The sequence below is a fragment of the Trichomycterus rosablanca genome, chromosome 5 (genome assembly GCF_030014385.1).
Source record: "Trichomycterus rosablanca isolate fTriRos1 chromosome 5, fTriRos1.hap1, whole genome shotgun sequence".
NCBI classification, from domain to species: domain Eukaryota; kingdom Metazoa; phylum Chordata; class Actinopteri; order Siluriformes; family Trichomycteridae; genus Trichomycterus; species Trichomycterus rosablanca.
Window position 1 is genome coordinate 15,553,934 of NC_085992.1, and position 13,650 is coordinate 15,567,583.

The 13,650-nt window shown below is 42.5% G+C and overlaps 1 protein-coding gene across 1 annotated transcript in view; it reads right to left on the reverse strand.

The window, feature by feature from the left end:
- zbtb8os (zinc finger and BTB domain containing 8 opposite strand) overlaps nt 1-13,650 on the reverse strand; it is a 40,074-nt gene that overhangs the window by 652 nt on the left and 25,772 nt on the right. The window contains exon 6 of the mRNA XM_062994940.1: nt 2,115-2,151. Within this exon, the coding sequence (XP_062851010.1) occupies nt 2,115-2,151 (37 nt within the window). The remainder of the gene's footprint in view (nt 1-2,114; nt 2,152-13,650) is intronic.

A 13,650-nucleotide genomic window follows, 5' to 3' on the forward strand; every position in this document is an offset into this window, starting at 1 on the left:
CGAACGGTGACTCTTCTACCATTAATCCCTCCCCACAATGTATCATAAACATATATTTTTACCAAACTAGGTACTCTTTGACAGCCTAGAGTGCTTATTCACAGCAAAATTAATAAAATTAATAATCATAATAGTAATAAATACCCCTTTAACCTTAAAAAATTTACATTCTGATAAATTATAGTACTTATATCTTGTAATATAACATGGTTGTATTTGTATCAATAGTGATTTTCTTTTTAATGGTTTTAATTTCAAACAACAATCACATTTATACTGGCAATTTTGTTTCAAATAAATAAGCATAACCCCAAAGAGTTCAACATTTGATAATGTTTAGTTTTTATGCAAAACAAACGTGCGGAAATCGCACTTATGTTTTATTCTTCAAAATAAGACCAAATTGCCACTCAGGTGGCGAAGCGGTAAAACACACACTAGAACACCAGAGCTGGGATCTTGAATACATCGTATCGAGTCTCAGCTCTGCCTGCCGATTGACCTGTTGTTCATATAGGGGTGGGATATTAAGCCGAATAGGGACTCTCTCATAACTGATGCGACTATGACCTCTGCTGGCTGATTGATGGCGCCTGCACAGAGACGAGGGAAGAGTGCGCTGATCAGGGTGTGTCTCTCTGTGCACAGTGCTGATCTGCATATGCACTCGTCAAGTGTAGGTGACAAAATGCATTCGGCTGCTGCCCACGTGTTGGAAAGAGCATGGGTTAGCTTTGTTCTTCTCAATCAGAGCAGGGATCGGCATTGGTGGAGAGGAAGCATACCCCAGTGGGGCAATTGGACGCACTAAAGTCGGGGAAAAATGGGGAGAAAATGCATTAAAAAAATAAGACCAAATTTATATTCCTGTGTTGATCCATAACAAAAATTAACAAATACAATTAAAATGATAGTTCAGTCTTAAAAAAAGTTTGGTTTTTACTTTAAAGGACATGAAGATAACTGGTTGGAATTCAAAACACATGACAGATATCGCAGCTGGCACAGCTGGTGGAACATGTCAAAGTTAGCGATAAAGCCCATTCATTTAGAGGCAATATAAATTTTACTGTCATTTGAAATTGGTTTCTCTGAACATAACATTATGACCACTGACAGGTAAAGTGAAAAACACTGATTATCTCTTCATCACGGCACCTGTTAGTGGGTGGGATATATTAGGCAGCAAGTAAACATTTTATCCTCAAAGTTGATGTTGGAAGCAGGAAAAATGGGCAAGCGTAAGGATTTGAGCGAGTTTGACAAGGGCCAAATTGTGATGACTAGACGACTGGGTCAGAGCATCTCCAAAACTGCAGCTCTTGTGGGGTGGTCAGTATCTATCAAAAGTGGTCCAAGGAAGGAACAGTGGTAAATCGGTGACAGGGTCATGGGCGGCCAAGGCTCACTGATGCACATGGGGAGCGAAGGCTGGCCCGTGTGGTCTGATCCAACAGACGAGCTACTGTAGCTCAAATTGCTGAAGATGTTAATGCTGGTTCTGATAGAAAGGTGTCAGAATACACAGTGCAGCACAGTTGCAGGGCTGTTTTGGCAGCAAAAGGTGGACCAACACAATATTAAGATGGTGATTATAATGTTATGCCTGATCAGTGTATAATGCCATTATTTTCAAAAAAAAAAAAAAAATATCCTATCTAGTATCAACCTGCATTCATCTAGTGGAGGGCTCTAGGTTTCTATGGTTGCCTCTTCACTACTAAATCCTGCAATCCAAACTTATGCTGATTCTTGATAGCTGAGTTTTTGGTTTAACTAATACAGACACAATCATGTCGCTGGTTCATTTTCTCACTTTGGTCTCTAGTGGTACACCAGTGATCTAGTCCACTGCAGAGACCAGGCTTTGAGTCACTAAGGTGCCAGGGTTGGCCAGAATTGGCTGTGTTTGGTTGAGGCGCCAGTACAAGCGCATACCATGTTTCTTTGTGCTTGTCAGAGATCTATGTAAAATTTGCTGAGATTTAAATCTAAATCTCAGCAGAGGTCGGTTAGCGTAACAGACCGCTGTGCCACCTGTGCACCCACTAATAGTTAATCAACATCCTGTCTCAAGTTTGTGGTTTTGTCTTACACAGAAAAATAGTACCAACCTGTGGGTGTTTGGCCAGGTTGAACTCCTCTCCCCACCTGCAAAAGTGAAAACTGATGAGAAGATAAAAATACAGCAGAAAAGCAAACTTGCAACACACTGATCTAAAAATAATAACTCCCCCGTTCCTGCTCAAGCACAAAACAAGCTTCATAAAAATGGTTTGAGCAGTCGATATGGAGGAACTCCGGTCTTGTAAAGACCTCAACCCTACTTAACACCTTTGGGATAAATTGGAATATTTTTCAACCCAAGATTTTTTTTTACCCAAGCATTTTAAACATGAGTGCTTGGGTACAGATTCCCACATACACACTCCAACATCTTTGCAAAGCCTTTTTAGATAATAACAGGCTGTTGTAGCCATAAAGGCAGATCAACTCCATATTAATGCCCATGATTTTGTAGTAGGTAAGTCAGGTGTCCACATACTTTCGACCATATGGTGTATATTACCTGAAAAAGGTATACAGAGCCATGTATAAAGCACTAGGACTCCACCAACCCACAGTGTTCAGTTGTTTGCGGGGCAACATCTAAGCCTAAAGCTTGCTGGACTGTGCACAATTCCACCCAAGTTAAAGCAGCTTCAAGTTCAGAGAAGTTCATTGCATTACGCTCCCTCTCTACTGATGCCGATCCCCGCCCTGATTGAGGAGAGTGAGACTGACACACGCCCCCTCCGATACGTGTGCAGTAGCCGACTGCATCTTTTCACCTGCACAAGGCGAGTTCATATGCAGATCAGCTTTGTGTACGGAGAGCCACACTCTGATCAACGCATTATCCCTCGTCTCTGTGCAGGCGCCATCAACCAGCCAGCAGAGGTCGTAATTGCATCAGTTATGAGGTCCCTATGCGGCTCCCACCCTCTATGAACAAGAGCCAATCGTTGCCATCAACCGGATGGCAGAGCTGAGTTTCGAACTGCCAAGTTTTACCGAGGGGTCGAACACCTATTTTTTAGGGTCATCTGACCATACAGACAAGACTCTTAGCATAAGGTGGCAGTTTGGGTTTTGACCTAGCCAAGACAACATTGTTCCAGCAGTGCTGAGAATGATCCACAACCTAAATAATACCTGCTCTATGGTGGTCCTGTGGGGGTCCTGACCATTGAAGAGCAGGGTGAAAGCAGGCTAAAAAGTACATTGAAAAAACAGATGGACTCCAGTCAGTAATTGTAGAACTACAAAGTGCTTCTATGTGGTAAGTGGTCTGTGTATGTATGACAAATAAAGCAATAATGTTTTGGCTCATGTGTGTACTTCTTGTTTTGATTTCATGAATAATTAAAATAGTTTTGTGATTGTCAAGAAGGTTAAAATTGAAAAGGAATTAAGGGTTAGATGAGGTTCTGGAAAACAAAATTGCGGAAAGGCGGAAATATAAACCACATAAACAAGTTAATAATAAAACAAATGGGTTAAATGGTTGAAAAAAAAAAAACCCTACAAAAATAAACACTTTAACAGACGTTTTTATAAAAGAACCACAAGTTTATGGCCATGACTGTTTGGTACAGCCAGGCTTTTACTTCATTTAAAGCCCTCAGTTTGGCTTTAGATGTTGGGCAGTACTACTGTGGTCAGCTATTTTTGTTCTAAATGAAATGCCACATTAAAATCTAGCATTCATGGGGAATCGATGAGTACAACCGAGCATAAACATTTAGACTAGTGACAGTAACAATAAAACAGCTGTGGTTCTTAAAATGGGCGCTGTCCTGCTGCCGTTTTTTGACACTTGCTAAGCAAAACTAAGCAGTGCAGGTTAGCATCAGGTTGACATGGGTGGCTCATTAAATATATCAGAACCTACAGCACCATTCTTTAAAGTGCATGTCAGAAATACTGCTTGAACCACCAAAAAACAGCCTGGGTTTAGAAGATGTCCAGCAAAATAAGAGAACTGTGGTTTGGTGGAGTCCTAGAGACTTGGACATGGCTTTGGTACCCTTATGTTTTTTTTTCCATTTCTTGTCTTATTTATTTCCAATCTAGTCTTATCTAGTTACCCGATTGCATTAGGCTTCCTTTCTACTGATGCTGATCCCCACTTCTGACTGAGGAGAGCGAGACTGACACGCGCCCCCTTCGACAAGTGTGTAGTAGCCGACTGCATCTTTTTACCTCCACGAGCAGAGTTCATATGCAGATCAGCTTTGTGTATGCAGAGCCACACCCTGATCAGTGCATTAATCAACCAGCAGAGGTCATAATTGCATCAGTAATGAGGTCCCTATCCGGCTTCCCACCCTGTATGAATAACAGGCCAATCGTTGTTCATGTAACCGCCCAGCCGGATAGCAGAGCTGAGTTTTGGACTGACGAGTTCAAAATGTCAGCACTGGTGTGCTAGCGAGTTCTTTTTGTTCTTCTAAATCAGGGGTCGGGAACCTATGGCTCGCGAGCCAGATGTGGCTCTTTTGATGGCTGCATCTGGCTCGCAGACAAATCTTTAATAAAAAAAATAATAACGTTAAAAATATAAAACATTCTCATGTATTTCAATCCATTCATTTCCTACCGCTCATGTTCATGGTTGCGGGTGGCTGGAGCCAATCACAGCTGTCCTCCGGGACAACACCAAATTTTTATTGGATAATGCGTAACTTACACGGGTCGTTGTGAGGTAAGTAAACTTCCCTCCTTTCAATCAAGTAGTCAGTTAGCTAATTGCAGAAACCCTTTTATCGAAGAAGATGGCTAAAAGAAAAAAAGATGAGGAGTATCGTACTTTTCAGCAGGACTGGACAGAGGAATTCGCTTTTGTGGAGAGAGCAGGTTCTGCAGTGTGTCTAATATGCAATGATAAAATTGCATCAATGAAACGGTCAAATATAAAGCGGCACTTCGACACACGCCATACTACATTTGCATCGAAATATCCTGCGGGGGACAGCAGGAAGAAAGCATGTCAAGAGCTACTGTGCAGAGTGCAAGCTAGTCAGCAGCAACTCCGTGTTTGGACCCAACAAGGTGACTGGAATTCGGCTAGCTTTGCTGGTGCTTTAGCAATTGTGAGAAACGGAAAGCCATTCGCAGATGGAGAGTATGCCAAAACATTCATGCTTGATGTTGCCAATGAACTTTTTGACGACTTTTCAGGTAAAGACAAGATAATCAAACGAATAAAAGACATGCCTCTGTCGGCAAGAACTGTTCACGATCGTACCATCATGATGGCAAATCAAATTGAGGCAACACAAGTGAAGGACATAAATGCAGCACCATTCTTTTCTCTCGCTTTGGATGAGTCAACAGACGTAAGCCATTTATCCCAGTTCAGCGTGATTGCAAGGTATGCTGTCGGTGACACACTACGTGAGAAAAGTCTTGCTGTTTTGCCTATGAAAGGGACAACAAGAGGAGAGGATTTATTCAAGTCTTTCACTGAACTCGCTAAAGAAAAAAATCTACCGATGGATAAACTTATTTCGGTGTGTACTGATGGTGCTCCGTGCATGGTGGGGAAAAACAGGATTCGTAGCGCTTCTTCGTGAACATGAAAAGAGACCCATCCTAAGTTTTCACTGCATCCTACATCAGGATGCGCTTTGTGCTCAGATGTGTGGCGAGCAGCTTGGTGAGGTGATGTCGCTGGTCATTCGGGTGGTCAACTTTATTGTTGCCCGAGCTTTAAATGATCGCCAGTTTAAATCACTGCTGGATGAAGTTGGGAGTAATTATCCTGGTCTGCTTCTGCACAGCAATGTGCGTTGGTTGTCAAGAGGGAAGGTGCTCAGCCGTTTCACGGCTTGTCTGAGCGAAATCCGGACTTTTCTTGAAATGAAAAACGTCGAGCATCCTGAGTTAGCTAACACTGAGTGGCTCCTGAAGTTCTACTATCTCGTGGACATGACTGAACATCTGAACCAGCTCAATGTGAAAATGCAAGGCGTTGGAAATACAGTCTTATCCCTTCAACAAGCAGTGTTTGCATTTGAAAACAAGCTAGAACTCTTCATCGCCGACATCGAAACAGGTCGTTTACTACACTTTGAAAAACTGGGAGAGTTTAAAGATGCATGCACAGCAAGTGACCCTGCTCAACATTTTGATCTTCAGCAGCTAGCAGGCTTCACATCTAATCTCCTGCAGTCATTCAAAGCGCGCTTTGGAGAATTTCGTGAGCGCACTCGTCTTTTTAAGTTCATCACCCATCCACACGAGTGTGCAGTGGACAGCGCCGACCTGAGTTACATCCCCGGTGTCTATCCCCGTCAGAGATTTTGAGCTACAAGCTGCTGACCTGAAGGCCTCAGACATGTGGGTGAATAAGTTCAAGTCACTGAATGAAGATTTGGAAAGACTTGCACGACAGCAAGCAGAGTTGGCGAGCAAACACAAGTGGGCATAAATGAAAAAACTTCAACCCGCGGACCAGCTGATTGTCAAAACTTGGAACGCGCTTCCCGTCACATACCACACACTGCAGCGTGTGAGTATTGCTGTACTGACAATGTTTGGCTCTACGTATGCATGTGAGCAGTCTTTCTCACATCTAAAGAACATTAAGACCAACCTACGATCACGTTTAACGGATGGAAGTCTCAACGCCTGCATGAAGCTTAACCTCACCACATATCAACCAGACTACAAAGCCATCAGCAAAACCATGCAGCACCAGAAGTTGCATTAACGGTAAGAAGTACTTTATTCATCATTGGTTAGCAACAGCATAACAACGTTATTAAAAAGAATTCAGAGACTTACTGTACTTTAAAAGTGTTGGTCTTACATAAAATGCACACATTTACTTGTATTTAGTTTTAAACATATTGTATGGCTCTCACGGAATTACATTTTAAAATATGTAGCGTTCATGGCTCTCTCAGCCAAAAAGGTTCCCGACCCCTGTTCTAAATGGTCATATTACTGGAGCCAATTCCAAAAAAGTTAAGACAGTCGAAAAATAATGTGTTTTGCAGTGGTTTGCAAATCCTATTTAAGTACTATTTTAAAAACAAAAGCAGTACAACAAAAATATATTTAATGTTTCAACTATTGAACTGTATAGTTTTTTATACAGTATATACATATGCTTATTTTAAATTAATTTTAAACACATTCAAAAAATGTTGGGACAGGGTCATAGAGCTACGTCAACTTTCCCTCTATCAATGTTCTGGCATCATTATGAAACTGTTGTACATCGAGCTTTAAAATTTGCCATATGTTTTCAATGGGATAAGGGTGTGGACTGCAGTCAGGTCAGTAACACCTGCACTCTATAACTGCAAATCTACTTTGTCAAAAGATGTGCAGAATGAGGACTGGCATTGACACAAAAAAAAATGGAAGCATAGCTGCGTATGTACCCTTTAGCATTAATAGTGCCACTGGTACCAACACCACCCATATTATGACAGATACTGGCTGGCTTTTAAACTTTTCATTGGTCCAAAACCTTTTGGCCATGTAATGCCCATTATTTCCAAATACAGATGAACTTTAGCTCAGAGAAGCTGGCTGCATTTCTGGCTGCTTTGCAGAGTAGCATTTGTTATCTTGTACCTTGCATTTGTTAATGCAGTGGTCAACTGTGTTTACTGACAAATGTTTTCTGAAGATCAAGCCTTCGAGGCTGTATACATTAAATAATCATGTCATTGTTAATGCAGTGCTGTCTGATGGATCCTTCTTTGGATTTTCTGAATCCTTTAATAATTTTAGGGCCGGTAGAATCCCTGAAGTCCTTTATTCTTCATTTATTCATTGTCTGTTTTACCACTGCTTTATCCTGGTCAGAGTTGCAGTGGACGCAATTCACTGGGCAAAAGGTAGGAAACACCCTGGACAGGTCGCTAGTCCCTCACCGGGCCATCACACACTCACACACAAACACTTTGGGAGGGAACCAGAGCTCCTAGGGAAAACATATGCGGACATGAGAGAACGTGCAAACTCCACACAGAATCGAACCCAGGACTTTCTTGCTGTGAAGTGACAGTGCTACCCACCAAGCCCCAATGGCCACTTTTTGGAAATATCTTTCTCTAATACTCTACAAAGTTACACACAAAAACACAGCAGTTCAAAGCACAAGAACTTACAAACACGGGTCGAAAGCTGAAGTGAAAGTTTACCTAAACCAGCAGGAAAAGGGAAAAAACGAATTAATCTAAACAACGCTGGCCTTGGTGTGGTTGTTGGCGCCATACAGGAGACGGGAATGCTGTTGTATGGACAATAGCAGAAGGTCACATGGGATTCCACAACTGTCTGATAAGAACCTGGTGGTCACACCAAAGTTTGACCCTACTACCTGCATTTTGCAGCAAAAATCCTGATTTATTAAAGCATGCAACATTCCATTTAAATAAGATAACACTTTATTGATCCCGAAGGAAATTGAAGTGTCACAGTACTTTACAAATTACACAAGGGAAGACAGACATTATTCAACACAATTAGACATAACAGGGCATAGGCAAAAGACAAGACATGAGCAAAAACAGCAGCATATGTAATTATTTCACTAGAGAGAAAAAAAAAATATATATATTATTTTACACATTTTATTGCACATAAAAAAAATCAAATAAAAAGGTCAGTCAACACTGTTCGGGCGGCAGGAGATCAGTAGTGTTCCTGGAATAAGGAGAGTCATTGTAAAGTCTTACTGCAGTGGGAAGAAAAGATCTCACACGGCGCTCTTTAGAACAGCGCAGCTGTATCAGTCTACCACTGAACGTGCTTCTCTGTTTCTCCATTGTAGTGTGCAGGGGGTGTGATGTATTGTCCATAATGGTAAGCAGCTTATTGAGTGTCCGTTTTTCTGCCACTTCCTCCAGAGAATCCAGCTTGACTCCTACAACAGAGCCAGCCTTCTTAATTAGTTTGTTCATTTTGTTTATTGCACTTTTGTTGATGCTGTTGCCCCAGCACACAACAGCATAGAATATGGCACTAGCAACAATAGACTGGTAGAATGTCCATAGGAGTTTAGTGCACACTCCAAAGGACTTCAGTTTCCTGAGAAAGTACAAACGACTCTGTCCTTTCTTGAACACTGCACAGGTGTTAAAACTCCAGTCCAGTTTGTTGTCCAAGTGCACACCCAGATACTTGTGTCAACCACCTCCACTTCTGCTCCATTGATAGTGACTGGTGGACAGGGGAGGTCTGAGTTTCCTGAAGTCCACCACCATCTCCTTTGTCTTACTGATGTTGAGCTGCAGTTTGTTCAGTGTACACCAGTCAACAAAGTCTGAAACCAGCTTCCTGTATTCAGCCTCCTGCCCATTCCTGATACACCCCACGATGGCCGTGTTGTCGGAGAATTTCTGCAGATAGCATGTACCAGAGTTGTATCTGAAATCCAAAGTGTAGATGTTAAACAGGAACGGTGCTAATACAGTCCCCTGGGGAGCCCCCGTACTGCACATGGCCATGTCTGAAACACAGCCCTGCAATCGCGACAAACTGGGGTCGACCAGTCAGGTAGTCCATTACCCATGAGATGATACACTCATCCACCTTCATCTGCCAAAGTTTCTCCCCAAGTAAGACAGGCTGTAAGGTGTTGAACGCACTGGAGAAATCAAAGAACATAATCCTCACAGTGCTGCCTGAAGTGTCCAGATGGGAGTACATTCTGTGCAGCAGATAGATAACAGCATCATCCTGATATGCAAACTGCAGGGGGTCCAGGTCAGCTCCTACCAGTGATCTCAGGTGGCCCAGCATCAGTCTTTCCAGTGTCTTCATCAGGTGGGAGGTCAGAGCAACAGGACAGTAGTCATTTAGCGCCACTGGTTGCTTCTTCTTGGGGACAGGAACCACACAAGAAGTTTTCCACCCGAGTGGGACCTTTCCTAGGCTGCTGCTCAGGTTGAAGATGTGCTGAAGGACTCCACACAGCTGCTCAGCACATAGTCTGGTCAAGGCTGAATGCCATCCGGTCCAGTCGCTTTACACTGCTTGAGTTTCTTCAGCTCTTTCTTCACCTAGTCAGCAGTAAAAGTTGGTACCCAGCTGCTTGACTGGTCCAGAGTGTGGTTGGGGGAAGGAACATTCATGTCAGATGAGGTGAAAATGTTCGGTATGGTGGAGGTATGGGCTGTGAATGATGATGGCTGTTGTTGTGGTGGGGTGTTAAGGTGCAAGACGGCTGGAGACAGAGCAGAGGACAATGGGGCAAAAGGAGAGTTGTTGTCAAACCTTAGAAAGAACTGGTTTAACTCATTCGCCCATTCATGACTGCCCTCAGTTGATGTTCCCGAGCTGCGTTGCTTAAAGCCTGTGATGTTTCTCAGGCCTCTCCACACCTCACGAGCATTGTTTTTCTCCAAATTGGCCTCCAGCTTAGCCCTATACTAGTCCTTGGTCTCCTTAATCCTTATTTTGAGCTCTGCTTGCACCCTCTTTAGCTCATCCTTGTCCCCTGTTCTGAAGGCTCTCTTCTTCTGGTTTTAGGTTGCTTGTAACCCATGGTTTGTTATTAGAAAAACATTGGATAGTTTTAGAGGGTACAACAGTGTCCACACAAAAATTGATGTAGTCCATGACACACGCTGTTATCTCATCAATGTCCTGATTGTGAGGGTCACAGAGAACGTCCCATTGCGTGGCCTCAAAACAGCCCTGCAGTGATTCCACGGCCTCAGGTGACCACTTCCTCACTGTTATTGTGGTCAGATCGTGCCAGCGGAGGGAGAGCCGTGGAATTGTACGCTTCTTTGACATTAGCATACAAGTCCAGTGTTCTGTTTTCTCTATTTGCATTTTACAAACTGAGTGAATGTAGGCAGGCCTGATGAAAGTGAAGTGTGATTGAAGTCCCCAGACACTGTGATCAAGGCACTCTGGCTTTGTTATGCACTCTAGCAATAGTTGAGTAGATGACGTCACACGCGATGTCTGCGCTGGCGGACGGAGGAATGTACACAGCACACAAAACCACTTTCGTGAATTCTTGCGGCAAATAATACAAACGCATTCCGATCACATTCCAATCTGTCTAGTTTTAGCGAGCGTGCACCCATTGTTACCTCAAAGATAAATGACACGTGGTTTAATAGATTTCTGCAAATGTTATGTTTCATTTTTTAGGTACAGGACTGACCACCTTCCTAATATTGTGTTGGTCCCCCTTTTGCTACCAAAACAGCCCTGACCCATCAAGGCATGGACTCCACTAGACCCCTGAATGTGTGCTGTGGTATCTGGCACCAAGATGTTAGCAGTAGATCCTTTAACTCATGTTAGTTGTGAGGTGGGGCCTTAATGGATCGGACTTGTTTGTCCAGAACATCCCACAGATGCTCGATTGGATTGAGATCTGGGGAATTCGGAGGCCAAGTCAACACCTCAAACTCGTTGTTGTGCTCCTCAAACCATTCCTGTTGTGTTGTTGTGTTGTGTTTTATCGCCATTATAAGCTCTGTATTTAGAGCCATCTCTATGGCGTGCCATTTGTATGTTTTTAGAACATTCTTATTACAAGAAAGGTGTTTGGAGAGGTTGAGATTACAACAGATGTTTTAACTTTATGCTTTTCAGAAATTTTAAAATCTTAAAAGAAGTCGTTTTTGTTTGAGTCAGAGGTTTTTTTTCCTGGTTTCGGGATGGGTGTAACTGTGGCGGTTTTCCATTCTTTTGGAATTTTTCCAGTATGCCAGATGTAACTGTAGACATCTAATAGAGTTTTTCTACCAGTCATCGACAGGTGCTTGATGAATTGGTAATGGATGTCATCCGGTCTCACTGCTGTGTCTCTTGAGCTTTTAATTGCTATCGTGAGTTCGTTTATATTGAAGTCCTTGTTGTACGGTACTGGTGCTTGGGCGGAGAAGTTCAGCTTGGTTTCCTCCTTCCGTTTTTTAAATCTTTGGAAAGTTTCCAAGCAGTTTATATATCCGATGAGTTCTTTTCGAATGTCTTTGCCAGTGCTTCTGCAATTTCCCTTTCTGTTGTTAAAGTGGTTTCTCCTAATTTTGTGTGACATTTCCTATTCTGACCACCTTCGTTTAACATCCCATTTATCATATTCCATGTTGTTCTAATGGATGCTGTTGCTTTTAAGTTTGTGACGAAGTCTCTCCACGATTTCCTCTTTGCCTCATTTATAATCCGGCGTGCGTGTGCTTTGCATTTTTTTTGGACATTTAGGTTTTCCGTAGTAGGATGTTTATTAAAAACTCTTTCTGCCCTCTTTCTTTGTTGGATTGCATTTCGGCAAGTTTCATTGAACCACGGGTTATGTGGTTTCTGCGATTTGGCCCTCGTCTTTGGAACCGACCAGTTTGCGATTTTGATTAGGATCCCTGTAAACCAGGATACTGGTTCCATCTTCTCCCCTATAAAACCTTTAAAATGTTCGTCACTTAAAAAGGTAAAAAAGGTCCCAGTCCGCTTTTCCTAGTTACCATCTTTGTATGGTTTTGTGGCAGGTTGCTTTTTCGTAGGAGATAATGATCGGAAAGTGATCACTTCCACATTGATCATCCCATCTTTCCCACTTTAAGTCGGTGATCATATGTGGGGAGCAGACTGATAAATCGATGGCTGAGTAAACACCGTGACCTGGGTGTAGGTAAGTGAAATCACCATTATTTAAAATACAAAGTTCATTTTCATTTAAAAATTTCTCCAAAACTTTCCCTCTTGGGTTTGTGTCTTTGCATCCCCAGAGGGAATTATGAGAGTTAAAATCCCCAAGGAGCAATATAGGGCTCGGTATTTGGCTCATTGCTTTTTCCATCTCTTGATTAGGGAAAGCTTTGGTAGGAGGCAGGTATAATGATACTATTGTGACGGGTTTGTGTAGTGTTGCTCTGACCACCGTTATTTAAGATTTGTCTCTACTTGGATTTGGCTATGATGTCTTGTTTTCCATTGGATAATTTTCCCCAATTTAGTTATGTGGGTAAAATCAAGTTTTTGCTTCTAGATCTCCCTTTTGGGGATGGGCTTCTACCCTGTGAGCTTCTTGCTTCTATCATCTCTATGTCTTTCAAGCTGTTCTCTGAAGTTCTGTGTTCAATATCTTTATTTACTTTTGTAGTTTCATTTACTTTTTTCTTTTTTCTCAGTTTCTGGCTCTTGTGTTTTTTGTTCTTTAGTCAGGACTTTCCCCTGGGTTGAGGTTTCCTTTGCTGCTGTAAAGACCTGGGGTTTGGCACTGTTTACCCATGTAACCAAGGTTTGACATCCTTTACTCACTGTTTGTTTACATTTAACTATATCGGCAAAGGTTTTTGCTAGATTCGTGTCTTGTGTATTTGCTACAAGCTTCTTAGCCTCTAAGTAGCTCACCTTTTGGGTGGTTCTAATTTTCTGTATTTCCTTTTCTTTTATCCATACAGTATTGGGCATGTTTTGGAGGTGGAGCTGTGGGCCCCTGAGCAGTTTACACACTTTGGCGGCTGTTGGCAGCCTGGGCCATGATCTGGCTCTCCGCAGTTATAGCATATAGCGTCTCTTTTGCACCCAGCGATGCCATGACCAAATTTTTGGCATCTAAAGCATCTTAGTGGGTTCGGGATATACAGTTCCACTGGTGGTCTTAAATACCCTACATTCATCATC